This window comes from Crocodylus porosus, unplaced genomic scaffold (genome assembly GCF_001723895.1).
Source record: "Crocodylus porosus isolate Cpor-Errol unplaced genomic scaffold, CroPor_comp1, whole genome shotgun sequence".
Lineage (NCBI taxonomy): Eukaryota > Metazoa > Chordata > Crocodylia > Crocodylidae > Crocodylus > Crocodylus porosus.
The window spans coordinates 264,717,276-264,736,110 of NW_017728886.1; the positions used below are offsets into that span (position 1 = coordinate 264,717,276).

General features: G+C 41.1%; 1 protein-coding gene across 2 annotated transcripts in view; it reads right to left on the minus strand.

The window, feature by feature from the left end:
• AGO2 (argonaute 2, RISC catalytic component) overlaps positions 1–15,944 on the minus strand; it is a 51,684-nt gene extending 35,740 nt beyond the window's left edge. The window contains exons 1-5 of one of the 2 annotated variants that reach the window (XM_019553148.1): positions 15,752–15,944; positions 5,640–5,760; positions 2,122–2,303; positions 436–572; positions 149–283 (exon numbers count right to left, since the gene is read on the minus strand). In XM_019553148.1, coding sequence (XP_019408693.1) covers positions 149–283; positions 436–572; positions 2,122–2,303; positions 5,640–5,760; positions 15,752–15,828 — 652 coding nt within the window. In that variant the 5' untranslated portion in view covers positions 15,829–15,944. Of the gene's footprint in view, positions 1–148; positions 284–435; positions 573–2,121; positions 2,307–5,639; positions 5,761–15,258; positions 15,308–15,751 lie in introns of those variants that run through there. The other variant, XM_019553139.1, reaches the window with a different exon arrangement.
• Positions 15,945–18,835: the final 2,891 nt, after the last annotated feature.

The following is an 18,835-nucleotide window of genomic DNA, read 5'->3' on the forward strand; positions in this document are numbered from 1 at the left end:
AAAAAAAAAAAAAGCCGATTGCTGATAATGGCCATTTCCCTTTTGTTGATGCTGATCGATATAAACCAATATATTGGTGCATCTCTAATTAAAACTTGATATCATAAAACAGCATTAAGAAGCTTTGCATCTATTGCTTAATTCTTACCTTTTATTTCTTTGGTAAACTTTACCCTTTGGGAATCTGTCAGAGGTTTCTGTTGCTCTTCAATACTTTTGAAATCCAAAACTTCACATACAAACTCAATTACTGGCTGTGCCTTGTAAAATGCTGTTGCAGACACTACAGACAAAGAAAAACATGGCTGCACAATTAATTAAACCAAAGCAGATTTCATATAACTCAGGTTCTTGAGAAGTCCAAAATTGGGATTCAATTTGTTCATTTTAAATTAACAGAAAAGAACACTACTGAAGAAATAGTGCTGTACTTACCATCAATGTTAAGCATCATTTTCCACAGTGAAGGTCTGACTGATTGATGGAATCCAAACCAAACTTCTCTGCCACCACCCAGAGGATTTGAGCACCCTTCAGAGGCAGTAAAAAAAGACCTCCCCACAGGGGTATACCTGAAATCAGGAACATAAATCCATTAGCTGTTGAATTAGATCAACAAACCAAAAGAGGGGGAAACTATATAGTAAAAGAACATCAACAAATAAAAAAACCTACAGATGTAACTTAACTGGTTATTTTAAATCCTTCCAGCTCCTTCCTGTATGGCTAGGTCTGTTGGCTAGACTTCTGTCAAAGAAAGCAGCCATTCTGCTGCTGTTGGCATTTAAGTATCCCTTACTCGACTACCTAAAAAGCTCATTCTGTCACATAAATCAAAGAAAGGAACTCAGTGTTTACCCTATTTGCAGTTCCCATTTTCCAACTCAAATACCTTACTTTGAAGTTAGCAGTGTAACCGAGATAGAAATCTGGCCTTAGAAAAGTCATTTAATTCTTTAGTAAGTGTCAAAACAAGTGGGCAAGTTTTTAAAGAAATCTGAGATAATGCAACTATTTAAGTAGGTGACATTAGTTAGCATTTGGAAGTGTCACTGAAGGTACCCAATACAAGCTGTCTAAAGTTAGCTGATCATAATCCATAAGAAGGTTCTCCAATTTCATATCTGACTTTTTCTTCTCGTCTTCAAACCTTCCAGACACCTCTCATAACTTCAGCTTCCACAATGAAGACCCATTGAACCTCCTAGTTGCACATTTCCTATCCTCACCTCTTCAACCCATTTCCAAGTCTAATTCTAATTCCACCTCCTCTACCACATGCAACAAAATCAGCTTATCTTCATTCCCAGAATCTTTAGTGACTTATCCTGGAATGACCTATCATTTCCAATTCACTATCAAATGTCAGATCCTGCTTCTAAATCAGCCACAGATGCCAGTCCTGACTACCCAGCTTTGATTTTTTGATTTTTCAAACAAGTCCCTTTATATATTCTCCTGTGCTTTGGGAGAAGTTCCCCAGAAATAGGCACAAAGCCATCTCACTTAAGTTGCAAGCCACTTTGTCATTAGAATAAAGTCTAGAAGAGCTAAGCCAAAACCATCCCCAGACCATTTTAGACCCTGTTGGAAAAGCAGCAAATAGCTCATTTCAGTTACAAACAGCTTCTTACAGGATGCTTTGAAGAAAGAGGTTTGAAGGGAAGAGCATATGCTACTTTTTAGTTCTCAGAGGAAAAAGGAAAAAGCTGCTGGCAGCTGGTGAGAAGAGGACCTGCTTTAATTGATGTTTTGTCTAAGTTTTATGCTGAAGAATAAATCTGGGCTCCTCAGGACTCTTGGGACATGGCAATGAGTGCTTTCTGGACTGGAGAAGAGCAGCATTGACAAGCCTTCTTTGATATGACACAGCAAACATGGCAACAGTCAGAGCTCGGCTGTGCTGGCACCACTGTGTACCACACTAATTAGTATGATCTCTTTGGTCACTAGGGCCACCCCAAAAGTAACAGCACCGATTCTTTCATGGTTAGCTCTCCAAACAGAACAGCAAGAGTAGCTGCTGCTAGGTCCATAAAAAAAAACAATGTTAAAGTAGAAGAGGCATTTAAACAGTTCAAATGATAAGTTTTCTAAAGGCTTTCAAGGCCTTCTCCTCACCTCATGGAAGGCAGATGCCTCATCACAACATCCAATGCCTGGATGGTTTCAAAAGGAACACTTGGCAGCCGACCAGAAAGAGCATCATGTAAAGCCTGCAGACTCACGCAGGACATCCATTTGATAGCCACTTTAAATATCCTGTCCTTCCCTTCTCCTGGCAGTGTGACCTCCAACTCCACCTGCAGCATTGGCAAAGGGAAAACAAGGCAAGCAGATGATTCTTTCCGATTTAAGACAAACAGCAAAAGGTTGTTAGAGACTGAGAACTCCCCTTGGCAGCACTATATCCCACTGAAGAGAACACACAAAAGCAGTAAGAGATGTAAACAGCAAAGGTTGGAGATTTATAAGCCACTAATTTACATCTGCTTCCTTAAGCTGGCTTTTCCAGGGATGCGCTTTCCCGCTTCCACAGCTGTAAGGCAGCACATCTTGGCTGAGGTCTTTTATCAAATGCAAACTAGAAATACAATGGCCTGCTTGCAGATGTTTGCTATAGTGATATTATGGCCAAGATGGTCCGAAAAGCAAGATTTATTGCTTTTAGTATTTTTACTAAACCAGTTACACAGTTGGGACAGAAATTAGACAAACTTTTGGGCAGAAAATGTCCTCAACTCTGGGAAAGCAGATACAGCCTAAGATAAAGACCAAGCATAAGAATTACTGACTTTATACTTGCAAAGTCAGCTTCTGTGTAGGCGGATTTAAGCCTGGTCTATCATCACCTTCAGTTTGGACAGTCTCTCATAACGCATAAGCGTATGGTATTACTGCTCATACACATTTTAAAAATTACATGAAAAAGACTTTAGAAAACAGGCTTCTTTTCCAGAAGAGCATTGTTAAAAAGTTTTGTAAATAGCACAGAATAAACCACAACCTATGTATCATCATTATTAATCCATAGAGAGAAAGAATAGGTATATTGCTTTCATGTGCTTTGATCAATTTTTTTTTGTCAAATGACACTGTTGCACTGAGGAAGTCCCATCTGAGGTAAACCTGTGTAAATTTTTTGAAGCTATTTATACACATACCCTTTTCATCTTAGCTGAATTTAACGGTCATGTATTTTCTGGTTAATATACATTGCAAAGACATTGCTGGTGAGTAAAATTATTAAAACTAATTATAATTGAGGCTTACCAAAAATCATGTTATGCATCATGTTTCTACCCTGTCCATTTCTGTCTTTTCTTTCCTCCTCCTCCCTCCCCTGGTCTCATCTTACGAGCCCCTTAACCGTAATGGAATGGAACAAAGATAAAGAACTAGACTACTTGTATTGCAGTAACTGTGTACCCCGATGGAAATAAAAGACTTGGGATTGAAGCATCTGCATTGCAATTACAGCTAACACTTTGGCTTGGCTCATACCCTGATATGACCCAAGTCAGGTAGCTAATCTGTATCACAGACTAAATCAAATATTTTGTTTTCAATATTGAAATATATGAAGAAAAATAACAACACACACATAAAAAAATAGCTATCTGTATGCTCTAAATTGCTGAGATCAAATACACTTCAAATACTGACCTACATCAATGGGTCTCCATGTACTGTCTAATATAACTCCTAAAAACAAAAGGCAGCCGTTGGACAAAACCCTAGATACTTCTTCCAGAATGTAAGTTATACGATTCTCTTTGTTGCAAGCACTAGAACTAAGATTGCAAAAATATTTCAAGTATAGCCTCCTATTCCTTATTTTCAAGCTTCTGGGGAACATGTAATGTGTACTCTTCGACTAACAGCAAAGGTTTTGGTGCAAAGCATCAGTCTGGAGTCAGCTTTCAAAAGCAACTGTGCTGGCAAACAACAGCAGGAATTCTGAGGATCTGCTGCTGTGACTTCCTAGAAAGCAGATGCCAAAGTGATTTCCTGAATGAGAGAGCCAACTCTGACAGTTATACAGTTGGGCTGAGGAAGATCAATAAAAATAGCAAACTTATAGGCAATATAAAAACATTTTTCCTGCTGTGAAACTGTCACTGTACTTTATTCCCACACAAATACTTTCTTACAAACTAACTTTTGGATTCAAATCATCCAGAATGGTTTATAAGGCCACAAAACAATAAGTCCCTAAACCAACAGACGAAAATGGGAATGGTTACCCTGTAGAATCACAGAACAATAGGGCTGCAAGATAACCAGAGCTCATTTTGTCCAATCTCATGCTCAAGGTAGGATCTGCTCTGTCTAAACCAGTAGCGCTCAATATTTTGACCCTGAGAGCCAGAAGAGTGGCTGGAAGCTGACTGTGACCAGACACAGCCCTGCACACCAGGATTAGGCCATGGGCCTGGGCACTACCCCTTCCCATCTCTGTTCACTAGGATTGGGCCCAGCCTTGGCCCTGCCCCCTCGCACCATCAGTTTGCCAGTTTATCCAGGTCATTTTGAATCCTAGTCTTGTCCTCCAAAGTGTACGTACGGAACTTCATTTGGCTGTCTGAAATCTGCTATGGAGATTCCTATAGAGTTGTTGTAGGTATACATTTTAATTGGGACCATTTAAAAAGTTGCCACAAAAAATTTATCTTAAAATAATTAAAATTAAATGCAGAAAGTTATGTTCATTCAGTGTTGAAATGACAATTCAAAAGGAAGGGGTTAGATGTTCAATATCACCATTAGCTTAACATCCCTCACATAAAAATACAAATTTAAAATACTATGTCTAGATAAACGTATTGGTTTGCATTTTTCTGTTAGAATTACCCTAAAAAGTATCTGCTTTGACATGGATTTCTATAGGAGTTATCTGAAGAACTGAAGCGGCACCAGAAGCTAACACTACATTGCTGAGGATACTTTGAGATTAAATATTTTTTACTAAAGTTTAAATTTTGTAGGACTACAGGAAACTACATCTCTTAAGTAGTAAACTGAGGTATATGCTTTAGTGAAGAATCCAGCGAAGCTTTCTGATTTCTTAAATCCTCAGCTCATCATTTTCTCTGATATTTGTAGTTGTAAGAGAGACTGACTGGATCACATTCTGAACTTTTTCTGCCTCAAACTCATTCAAGACCAAAAGACACTCAGAAAATGAGTAATAAATTATTTACAGGACAGTCATGTATAAAGGCTGGATTACGCTGGACGTTGTGCAAGCACACGGCAGGTGACAGTAAGAGCCAGTGTAGTCCAGTGGATAGAAAACTGGAGCAGAAATCAGGAAGTCCTCAATACTTTCCAGTTCTGTCCCATGACCTTCAATAAATCACTTCATCTCTCTACTTTTGCTCCTCTCTCCCATTTGTCTGTATTGTCTACTTAGACTGTAAACCAACTCCCTGGAGTACAGACTCTCTCTCATTTGGTGAAACCCAGTACAAGTTATTTTATCAGGCCCTAGCAGGAATGTTTTTTATTTAGTGATTTAGTCCAAGCATAAAATTACTAGGTACCAGGAAAGGTCTGGGGAAGGACAAAGAATAATCACAAGGCAAGATGCCATTAGATTGCAATCTCCGATTAGAAACTTAGTTTTAAAAACTTACTTTCTCCCTCCCAATAGGAAGCGCCATAGCTGTATAAAGATTTTTTCTTCCATCAAATACTGGTTTACGATCCCCAAAGATCTGTGTTTTAAAGTGCTGAACCATATGCTCCACAATTTCTCTGAAAACACAAAAAAGAATTAAGTTAACATCACTACCAAAATCATTCCAAGATTTAAAAGAGAGTACTAAAAAACTTCTGATATTAATATATATGAATACTTATTTGTAAACATACAAAATGAGGGGCTTGTCAACAGTGCAATATTAAAGAAAATCTGAAATTAATCACTCTTTATGCAAATGATTGTTCAGAACATATTTCATTCCTTTTGACCATTCAATTCTTTCTACTCTCTTAAAGGAACACAGTCAAAGTTTACAGGTCCAATTCTTTTTAATCAAAAAACATTTAAGTGGGGACACACATACATACACTGTTTCCAATAGTGATAATGATAGTTATCAATAATGATAGTTTGCAACCGGAGAGCCAGGCAAACAGGACAGGAGGAAGGGAGGATAAGAAAAAGGTAGCACATCAGGTGTGACAGATGATCTAACGAGGTGAGGACATAGACAATGCACAAACCAGTCACATCTCCCTCATATTCAAAATGAGTCTAACTTCATACTTTTTCAGATAGCAACAGCAGCCAATTTTACCAGTACCTATGTGGATTGAGAATATCAATGTATTTAAATATGGTATACATTGATTTAAATGTGGTTGGAACCCAGGCTGCACATTCAAGTACTGTACGCGGTAGTAATTTGGTATGGGTATTGTAAATGATTACTTGTGGTCAAATGTATGTTTTATTGGAAAGGTCCTATTCTGAGATTTTGGGCCCAAACATCCCAAAGGGGCATTAAGGCTACAAACACTGAAATGAATTTAAATTTCAAATTGTCCAGTAGGTAACTGAAATACAATGCATCTCGGAGGTGCTCAGATAGTAATGAGTGCCAGTACAAAACTTTAGGATAGAAGTCTGAGTACATAAAAGAAACATAAATAGTGAAGATGGCTTTAACTGGCTATTTCCTTGATCTTCCATGGATTTTTAGGGCAAAAAAGGATGATAAATCTAATATGATCTTCTGTATAACATAGGCAATAAAACCTGCCCTATAAATGTATCAATTACAGTGGTATTTCTAGGGGCCCCAGGGGTAGAGCATGCCCTAGATGAATGACTTTTGATGTTCCTAGGAACCAGTCTCGTAACAGACCTACATACAGAGATCCATGCTGAGAGACCTCTGTGCAAATACTGCAGCACACTTAATTTTCTAGGCAAAAGGAAATGCATAACCTAAAGCAGGGGTGTTAAACTCACCTTGCCCAGATATGGGCCATGGGGTTCCTTTGACAGCTGGATCTGGACCCACCTCTGGTGGTGGGGCAAGCCATGTCAAGCAACTGCAGCCATTGCTTAGCTCCCATCACCAACATGTACTGAAATCGTGATTTCACAATTTTTCCAGAAAATGCAAAATCAGACATCTTCCGTGAAAAATCGGAGAAATACTCAAAAAAAGAAGCCCCACAGAAAAACAGGGCAAAGCAGGGCTTTGTATAAATACAAAAGGTTTTTCTCTCTCTCTCTCTTTTTTTTTTTTTTTTGGACTGCTGCCTCCACCCCTGGCTGGGCAAGAGGACTGCCCTCATGCAGCCCTCTCAGCCCTGCAGCCTGGGCAGACAGGGCAGGTCCAGCCCTGCTCCCCCCAGCCACAGCTGCCCACATCCTATGGTAAGTGGGTGCTATGAAGGGTGAGGGATGAGGCTACAGGGAACAGAGCCAGGCCTGGCAGCAGCAGTGGCCTGCCCCTGCATGGGGCCAGGGCCAGGCTGACAGCAGGGCCAGGCCAGGCAGCAGTGGCAGCTCATGTGTCTGCCGGCCACCCCAGGCAACCAGAGGTGTTGGGAACAGGGGTGGCAGCTATGATCTGCCTGCAAAATTGGAGCCTGGGGCCACAGCAAGGCCACAAAGTTTGACCCCAGACTTGAGTACACCCCTACTGATGTACTCCGTGATTTGATTGCATCCCTACTGATAGACATCTAGAATATGGAGCCCTGACAGGGATATCAGTAGCAGGCTCCACCGCTGCTTGTACTATCTATGAATTTCCGCTTCTTCTAGGGGCCCCATGGGCCATAAGGCACAGTTCTGCTAGCCAGATCTGGCCTCCAGACCATGTTTGAACATGTGCGTAAACCAAAGACTCAAGCCCTTCTAGCGGTTAAGGGATGGAGGACAGCCCCACACCATCACCATGAGACTCCAGGACGAACAACTGGGAACTGAATAATTTGTCTGGTGTGAAATTTCAAAGCTGCTTTGTGTAAAACTGTTTAGTGCATGACCCAAGAGCCTCTATCAGGACGAAGTAGTAAATTGTTCAGATTATCAGTCAACCTCTCTTTCCCGCAAAAAGAGCCTTTATCCAAAACAAAAAATCAATGGGCTGAGACACAGCGTCAACATCTAACCAACACACCTTTTCCCCTCTCCAAGCGCCTGCACTTGCTGCAGGGCTCAAGATCGCTCCAAGACTGACAGCTGTGCCAAGGGGCGTCACTTCCCCTCTCTTCAGATCAACAAGGCAAGCCTGCTGCTAGGGCTAGGAGTCCTTGCAGCGTGTGCCTTGAGGAAATCCCTGCAGCTTGGAAATGCTGCCTGTTTCAGAGGTGGAAAGGAAGGGCAGAGTGGGCTGTGGCCACGGCTTCCCACACAGTCCTTGGTGATCTAGTGGCTAGGATTCGCTACTGCCCCCACCAGGGCTCTCTGCTGCTTAGACATTCAGCACGAGAACAGGGAGGCACAGAGCAGACCAGCAGGCTGTCGCCAATGTCATCACCCCCTGAAAAGGCCCAACTGAAGACATTTTGACTACATCTCTTGATGGGTTATCCCATGAAGCCTAACAAATGGCCCTACAGAGCACTTGTAAGAGCCAGCCAGTTTGGGGGACCAGCTGGGACAATCCACATCAACCCTGGAGTCACAGAGCGAGGACACCATTTGTAAGCCTCACACCTCAAACAGATTCAATAACAGAAACACCACAATGACAAGTGCAGACTCTGGAACCTAGCACAAGGCTAAATTACAGAAGTGCTTAAGTGTGCGTTCTAGCCATAAGCAGTAGCGTGGGAAAATAGGATAAAGCGCGTTGGTCAAAGGCAGGTGCAACTAATTACCTTTTGGAAAACGCAAATAGTAGTTTGAAGAAACAGCTGTAATAACTTGATGTTTTCTCTTCTGATGACAATTTAATTATGTGGAGCTAATTAGAATCCTGTTAAATTATAGTACGTTTTTGTTGACTGAATATGTAAGGTGGTGCAACAAGTATAATCACTTGTGCACAGATCATTTTCAAGGGGCCTATACTGGGCCTAGGCTAAGCTACAAAAGGTGGCTAAAGCTGGAGATGCGAAAAGCCCATTTCTAAGTGACCAAAGAATGAACCTTTACCTTTACAGACATGACACCTGGCCTGGTCGGCAAAGGAAAGAAAGCAATTAATATGTCCAGCTGACCCAGATTAGATTAAACAGAGAACAAAGACTGCAAAAAAAATTATAAAAAGCCTTAAATTAGATTATCCAAATATGCTATATCATATCTTGATCTTAAACATGGTAGCAGTAGCAGTACATTATAAAACCAGAAGGTAGTGAACATAGTTTTATAACAGAGACTTGGGTAAAGCATCTTACAGAAGGTGTAAACACAAAGCTGACTCGTCACTGAAAACCATCAGAGAGTTAACAAGAGAAGAGGGCTGGAATGCAATGTTCCATGATGACAAAGGGAAGAAAGAAAGAAATCCTCCCCCACAGAAGTCACACTGACAAGGACATAAATCTGAACTAACTGGGTGCGTCTACACGAGATGCTAAAAATGCAATAGACCAATTCTACTGCGCATGAGAGCATTACAGTGAAAGCCGTGCTAATGCGCAATAGAATAAGTCTACTGGGCACTGGCGTCACATAAAAGACTTACACCAGTGCTACTGCATAGTAGCAGCATTAGCACATTAAATTAGTACCTGTTATTACAGGTACTAAATTTAACTTGTCCTAATAACAGCGTGTTAATGCATGTGTAGATGTGCCCACCAACAACTTCCTTAAGGGAACTAGGTTCAACCCAATTCCAACAGTTTCCCAAAACAAACAAATTTAAATAAAACCAAATCACAGAACACTTATTAGAACATCCCATCTATAAATACAGGATATAAACTGAAGGGGAAGGGGAAGAACTATGCACATTCAAGAAGACCTGCTGCCAGTCTGTGAAACATCACCCCAGTCACCCTACCTGGTAAAAATCTGTATTATTCCATAGAGGCAGCTAGGTAGTCACCAGAATAAATGTTTGTTCTTGTGCTTTTACAGTGTGACAATAAAAGGTCAGGCTGCAAATTTGTCCCCTGCCTCTTTCCTGACTGGATGGCAAGAATCTAGAGAACTGTAACTGTACCTTAATTTTGTGTTTAAAGGGTAATTGAGTGAATTGTAACCATACAACATACATCTTGCGTCTGAGGTTGCATAAGAAGTCCTGATTATAAACTAGCTGTAATTTGTTTCTCTATAAACAGAACAGCCTTGAGTTGCTGGTAACAATTAAGGGTTGGATACATTTAGAAGTGTGGGTGTTTTTTTGTGTTTTTTTTCGGGGGGGGGGGGTGTCATTTTTATAGTGGACTGCGTACTGTTCATCTACTCCTTAGAAAAGACTAGCAATCCTGAAAATTTCTAGCACCAGACCAAAAAATATTTAAAATACTATGTTTCATTCTCCCAAAACACAAATTAAGTGAACGTCCTTTGCCTAAAATTTTAAGACGGTTAAAATGCAAGCTGAGATTTGCCTAAAACAAGGGAATAAATACAACCACCCTCTTTCTTCTGCTTCACATCTCTCAAGAATGAATAAAGTTTGGATTTTGAACCCAAACACCCCAGCAGCTTGGATCCAGGGTTTTGGCTATGCATGTCATATAACATCTGAATCCAGAAGTGCAATTCAAATCTGGCCATTTATTAAGGGCCTGTTTTATGTAAACATGTTGTCATAGATTTACCCCAAAAGCCAACTGCCTTTGGGGTTCACCACATGGCATGTGTGGATATTCTCCCAAATTAGATTGAGCTCCATGGCATTTATTCTCTAATAGTAGCTAGTGTGAAGCTGGGTTCAGTTCTGTCACTTTCATTTTTTTATGTATTGTAGTACTGATGCATCTGAAATATCATGATTAAACTGGAAGATAATCAAATGAAGTCCTATATTTACTTAATTCTAAAGACAAGCCACCCCGCCACCCTGGAAATTTGAGTAAATAAGGTATTTAGCACATGCCCGAGGGACCATCTGCCTGTAACAGGGAAATCAACTCCTTAACAGCAAAGGCATCTTGCCTTTGTTAAAAGCAATGGGAAATGAGAGAGAGGGTTGCGTGAGTGGACATACAAGGAAGCAAGCTAGCAGAATCAGCAGGAAGGCTGCTCTCTTGAAACACTGGCAGGATTCTCAGGAGGGCTCAGGTGTAGCCAGATGAAAGAGGAAGAACAGCTGTACTTGCTTTGTTTTTCTGCCTCAAAACCTATGGTCAAGTTTTGTTTGCATAATTATTTTCTCCTACATAATAAATCTTTTTGTGGTTTTGCCTCCTTAGTGACTGATCATGAAAAAAAGAGTGATGTCTAAGCAGGTGATATTCCAGGCTAGCTCCTTCTACAGAAAGGGGGACCTGCAATTTCTTCTGTATCCCAACAGGAGGGCCACCTCAGGCTACCAGAGGTTCCCTTAATGCAGCTGCAAGGTCCAGTATAAAAAAAGTGAGGGAGCTGAGGCTTGCTATCAGGGCAATCTCAGTCTGTTCCTTGGGGCAAGGGGCAGTGCAGTGGGGAGAAACTTGGGGCTCTGGGGTCCCCCTCAGACAGGTTTTTCATACATGTGGCCAGGCTCCATATAACTAAAAAAATGCATATTTCAATATACATTTACATGGAACTTTAGGCTACAGACAACATGGTGAGTGCTGGAAAAAATTATCCTTGGTACAGAAGATGGTATTTTGTTATTCTGATATTTTGCGGGCGTTAACCATTTATGTAATTTATTAAATGAACTAAAGCTGGTTTCCCTAAAGTTAAGCTTGAAAACATAGGGTTAACATAACTGGAACAAGAAGGTACAGTATAGGGAGATCAAACGTAAGAGCTACGAGCTTCTCTACACTGAGCTCTTGGTGAATGTTATAGATATAAGCAAGCAACATAATGAGCATGTGCCAAACGCCTTAAATGGAGGTTTCATGAGGAATGTAATCATCAAACCGAGATCCAGAAAGAGATAATCTGACAAAAGGGAAAGCTCTTTAAAGCCATTTGAAAAATCCTGCTCTGCATAGATGCAGAGTAAAAGGAACTTGCAGGTGCCAAATGCCTTCTCAAAGACCTGAGAGAAATGTACTTTGATTTTAGAGATTATATATAAATTAATGGGGTGGGGAGGGCAACTTTTTGAGCCATGCCACAAATCAATCCCTACACCCTTCTGGAGTGCCACTCTAACCATCTTCCCTGCTTGATCTGCTGCTCTGCTTTCTGTTCACTGCATCCTCCCTGACCCGCTGCATGCCACACACATAGGCTGCCCGTAGCACTTGTGGGACATTGGCTGCACGTTGGTCATCCCTGGACTAATTCATCAGATCAGTTCCTATCCTGCGGTAGATTCCACACCGTCTGCCTTGACAGAACAACTGAAACCGTGAACTCAAACTCAAGTATGAATCTTGTCTTTTGACTCCTCAAATGCCTTGTACTGTATCTTGGATGTGTGACGTGTCACATGAGGCTTCATTTGTGTTGCCTTCAGGCAGAGCTGAAATGTGTTTACATTCCAAGCATGAACAACTGGGAAAGTTATGACTCCTTTGAGAGTTTGCCTTTTGTTGGAACGGTGAAAGAACAAGAAGTGAGTGTGTACAGGAAATTACCCTCCAGGTCTCACTGAATACCCCAGTGAAGGGCAGGTTTCTAATTGCATGAATGAGGCATTAGGACCATGGGATTTGATCGCTCTAGTCAACCAATGTAGAGTAAGAACAGTGCACAGAGCTTGCAAGTATTTCCTTCTCATTGAAAACCAGTCCACAAAAATTATGTCAGACTTTTTGCAAACAAGTCAGAGGCAGCTCAGTCCCCCTAAACATATGCTAAGGTAATAAGCCTCTGGAAAAGCCAACAGTACTGCACCTACAGTAAGGTCAGATGGAAGAGCCACAAATTCCCTCACTGTCCTGGTAGACATAACACCTGTAAGAAAGGTGACTTTCATGGAGAGAATGAGTATCTAATGGCTCAAAAAATGTCTAAAACTACTCTGAGAAACTGTGTAGTGCTGTAATTCCTCTACTCAAGAGCTTCAAAACCATCCTGGACTGAAGATGACAAGCTGGCTAGCAACGAAACTCCTTACGTAGAAGATTCTTCTTCCTCCAGTTATATATTCTGGGCAGTTTGTCCTTTAGACAATGAAGACTTGGGTGTGGACACATGAATGCTGGGAACGCTTTCATAAAAGGAAAGCTTCAAAAGGGCAGAAACTGGCACAGATTTACAGATGTTTAGGGCTGGAAGGGACCTTGTGATATTACTGGGTCCAGTGCCTCTGCTCTGGGCAGGAAAGGCTGATGGGTTCAAATAATGGAACTGAGAATTATTTAAATGCAGCAAACCCACTTCAGCTTTAACACTCCTTGATCCAGGGTTCAAGCTGGAGCAGGTTTACTGCATCTGAATTGTTCTCAGCTCGTTCCGATATAACTAGGGACCTCCTCAAATCGATGATTTTGCAAAAATCAGGCAACGTACACAAAATCAACAACAGAAAACTTACTAAAAATAAAATACTGGCTCCCCAGTGGCCGTCAATCAGTGGTGAGGGGTGGGGCTGCATGATGGACAGCCCTCTCAACCAATCAGCACCAAAGGTGGAGTTATTCAGGGCATTTGCCCAATCAGAAGCATATGGGGGGAGTGCTATCTGCCGGCAAATCAGCCACCTGCCTCCTCAGTCAAGGTAGGACTCTACATATAACAATCAGAATATACCAGCTGCTGCCCTTTTTGGAACGTTCCCCTTCCAAAAGCACGCCAAACCTCCTTGTCCCCTGAATGCAGATCAGATTCAGGTCTAACAGTCTTATAAGGAATATGCTGCAGGTAATTTCCCCAAGATTTCTTAAATCTTTATAAGGAGAATCTCAAGACACTGCACACTTTTAGGAGAATGCAAGTCTCCCCTGAACAATGAAGACAGACTGTGGCTTTTTTGGTGCAAAGACACTAAGGCTATGCAGTTCTAGAATTAGGCACAATAGCTTTAGAACAAGACTAAAGAGCTTCAGACACCAACACATTCCCAAGCCTTTGGCAGTGAGAAGCATGGTAAACAGATCCCGCACTGCCCTACACCCCTTTGGTATAGAGCACAGCAATGACCTGAGGTCATGTGCACACCAAATGGAAACTTCTGGCAAAGTCTCCAGCATTATATGCATGTGAAACCAGAATGTATGCGGAGATGAATGTATCCCCTATCCCTTAAGAGGCACTAAAATTTACACTTCACTAGGTTTGAAACCCATTAGTTTTCTTTCTGCACATTGTTGAAAAACAAGAAATAGTGTGGAATGCAAAAACGCATAGATGAAATCTTCATTTCCCATAAATGGCATTTAATCCATGTAGATCATCATACTGGCCCCCACTGCCATAGCAGAAAAATAACTGACTTATCAGGGAAAATCATGCTGGATAATATATTGGTAATCTGTTGCCAAATAAAATCTACCCTCACCTCCATCGATCAGTCAGATGGGGTGTCATCACTGTGTTAGTTAACTAAAGTGTCCACAATTATGTCTAAACAAGTCTACATTACAAGGTTGTTTCAAGCACTGAGGCAATTCTGCTGCCATCAAAAGGATTACAGAAGTGTTCAAAGAATATGGACCACTACAGTTCCCCTAATGACAAAATTTGGTTCCCTGCATTTACGTTAAATCCATTTTTAAAACTATTAAATAAAGTTACAATAATTCAGCAGAGCAAAAAAACAGGGCAGCAAGGTGTCACATGTGACCCACAAATGCGTTAAATACTGTCTTATTAATATAAGCACTGGACAATGTGCCCTAGTTTGCAACTTCCTGTAAATTTTCTTGTGATCTTGCAAGTAAGCATATGACTGCAGACTCTGCCAGCATAACTTTCTTGATAACTATGTTTTCTTTCTTTAATACATAAATCCTCAGTGCCAACCCTCTGTAGTCCAATGTTTGTAGTCTCTAGGGTTAATGCCAAATTCTGCTGTTTCAGGCTGGCAACCCTGCTGTTTTTCAAGACAACGAAGTCTCTACAGCATCAATAAGGGAGCATGCAAAAATTTAGGAGGTAGTCTCTTCCTTTCTTGACCATCAGTAAGATATGAACCTTGTCAATGTTTTTGCCTTGCCACCAGTCTTAATTTATCATCCATGAATATAGAAGCTAATGAAGGAGGGTTAATTTCTTACCTGTTACATTTAGTTTCTCCAAAGTCCTCTTTTACCAGCACAGACAAATAGGTTTACTTCCCCCTGTCAGTAGGTGAAGACAGGAAAACAAGTTGTTGGTAACATCACCTCCCTAGTTAAGGTGCTTTTACTAGTCAAGTCCACTTAGTTCTTAACTAAGCAGTAAATAAGAAGGTTCAAACTCACAGTCTGTGTACGCTGGAATAACTCCATTAAAGTTATTTACTGCCTGCAAGATCAGTAATTTTGGATCAAAGACTGAAAACTTCATTCAAAATAAAGCACCAATAACATGAAAATCATGGTAGAGTTCTGGATTGGTAGAGGAAGACCTGGAGAAACCGAAGTAACAAAAGTAATACCTATCACAACACACCGAGGTGTCAAAAAAACCCTAAATAAAAAGTAAGAACAAGGCACCAATTTCTTAAAGGTAAAAATGGGGAAAACAACATAAATAAAACAGAGGAAAAGCAAAGCAAAATATCATTACCGGTTAACTCTTCTAGGGCATTTCTCTGGCTTTATATCCAATTCATAATGGTAGATGTCAATTTTAGGAATGTCCATTTCAAAGAAATTGGCCTGTAGTTTGATTGTTCTCCCTGAAGTACCAAAATCTGGTCGAGGGGGAGGTTTAAAGGCATATCCCTGTATTGGAGGTGGCAACGGTGGAGGAGGTGCAAGCACTGAAAAAGAAAACACAAATAAAAACAATGTTAAACTTAGCCATCTTTGTTACATCAAGTCAACAGAGCAATACAAGCGCTCCCCTCCATTTTATAAATTGAATATAATGCATTTTAAACACTAATTACCATCCCTTGTTTTTATTATCCTGCTAAGTTAGCAGACAATGGAGTTAACTCACCAGGAGTTCTGAGTCACCTCTTTCCATGACTGGTGTTAAGTAGTCTTTTTGGACACTTACACATATGCGAAGAGCCAGCGTGTCAGAGAAGACTCAATTAATCGAGTTCACTGGAGCACATAAATTGATGTGCTCTGGCAGCCTTGCACACCATGTGTATCAGCAGTGCAGTGTGCCTCCACGCTGAGAAAATGGTGGTGCTACACTCTGAACTGAAACATGTTCAATGTGCTTTAGTTTAAAGCACACAGCTGCCATTTTCTCAGCACAGAGGCACGCTGCACTGCTGATACACATGCTCCCAATGCAGTGCTGGGCACTTTTAATTACAGCAGCTTGCTAATTAAAAGTGCGTGGCTCAGTGTTGGGTGCACGGGTAAAAATGCCCCTTAGTTATAACCCTTATTATTGAGGAAGGCCTCAGAAAGCAGGTTAGCATTCTCCCCTTTTAAAGATGCAGTAGCTGAGGATCCAAGAATCTAAACAAGATCTTTTGGAAGAGGTGAAACTTTAAGATGGAAGACTCTGAATCTCATCCCATAGCCACACTTTTCGTCACAAAAATCAGCATGACAAATGCCTCAATATTTGCAACACATATACCTACCTTTGAGTCCCATGTTTGAAAAACCACTATATAAATGCAAAGCATCTTTGACAAATACCCGCAGGGAATTCTAACTCTGATCTGTTCTGGTCACTAGTCCACATGCTCTGCCAGAACCAAGAACTGAACACAAGAATCTTATTCCCAGTATTTTATTGCTACCTGGCAAGCAGTCTAAAACATTTTTGCATGTATATCATCTCCTACAAGCAGACAGCCCACATAGAAGAGACCGGCCTATTAGAGCCATACAAGTGGAAATACAGTTTCAGAAGGGAAGGGGCAGCTGCCACTCTAGCCTGCACTGCAGCTGTTACACTGTAACAGTGACATGGGGCAAGCCTGCTATAAATGTAGCACATTTACTCCAACTTTAACACTTCTTCATCCAGGGTTAAAAATGAAACAGATTTGCTACATTTGCACCCTTCCAGTCACCCTTAGGGCCCCTTTACACATTCAAATGTAAGTTGGATAGAAACCATCCACAGAGTTCCTATACATTTTCAAGTAGTACCTTTTATAGCTGGTTGGCTCTTTTTAGAACTGGATATTCAATTTTATGGTGCGAGAATTGCTTTGCATATGTGGCTGATCTAAATTTATTGCATGATTAACCAGTTAACTGTGCAATTTGCACGTGTGGCTGGTCTTACTATGCACACATGGCCAGTTTAACTCTACTGCACAATTAATTAGTTGACCGAATAACATGCAACGTGTAACAGAGCCTTATACACACAGAACCATTACAACGTAATAGCAACTACATACAGGAGCAGAACATTTTTTGGGGCCTGCACCTTCACAAGCGGTGGTTCTGAGCACTTTGGAGGTGGCACCCCATGTCATGCTGGCAAAACATCTTAAGGCAGCTACCTGTGCAGAGACTTTACTGCTGACCTTCTGAATGTAATGTTCATAGGTGAAAGAATGGTCTAATGCAACTTCTAGGTAGGCTGGGGTATGCTCATGAGGATGTCATTGCCTGCTCTGATATTCGGCATGCTCTTGGCTCGATGACTGCCCCCATGAAAGAGTGATGATACCGATTTACTGATGCTCAACTTTAGCCGCCACTTGCGGAGATGGTCAGCGATGCGTTCCAAGTCAGTAACTCAGTATCTTTTCTGGTTCTGTCATGTCAATTCCTTAGGTTATTATGGTGACCTCATTAGCATACATGTATCACTTAGACGTTGTGTGGCAAGTCTGACATACATATACACACACACGCATGCACACACTGAAAAGTACTGGTGCTAGCACGGTCCCTTGGGGGGCTCCATTCTTCAGAGTTCATACTCTGTTTTTTTCTCCTTGGCCAGTAGTGAGTTTGAATGATCTGCTGGAGATCATGTTCATGATGAAAGTGCATAGCTTGCGGTCAGGTATCATTGAGTGCAGTTGATATTTGAGGCCTTCATGCCATTCATTATCATAAGTGGCAGTAAGGTCAATGCAGGCTGCACCTACTTCTGCTTCATTTCAAATCTGTTTTATATGTCAGATGCAAGTAATGTAACTTTGTCAGTGGTACACCACTTTTTCTGAAAGCCAGCTTATTCTTTTGGGAACTGATGTCCTCTATTCTATTCAGGATTATGCATCCCACGAGTTTGTATGTAATGCAGAGTAGTGAGATGGTTCAGTAGCTCTTTGGATCCTGTGGTGGTTTACTGGGTTTCAGGATTGCAAGGATGTCAGCTTTACTCCACATTTTTGGAACTCTGTTACTTTCTAGACATTTATACATGAATTTCTGAAGCTATTTTTTCATTGAGGTTCCATACTAGGTAATGAATTCTGAGAATAACTTATCTGGCCCAGCAGCATTGCCAGTCTTTATCACTTTAAGACCTGTGTCTAACTGATTGTCAGAGATATATGTGGTTAAATTAAGGTTGATGTTGTGCTCCTGTATGGTCCAAAAGTTGTAACACTAAAAAGCTCAACACTGTAGTTAACAGTGCACTGAGACTCATAACAGTCTGCCAAACTTTAACGGTCACAAACTCCTGCAAGACCGTTTCAGGCTGGACATAAGGAAGAATTTCTTTACTGTCCGAGCCCCCAAGGTCTGGAACAGTCTGCCAGCG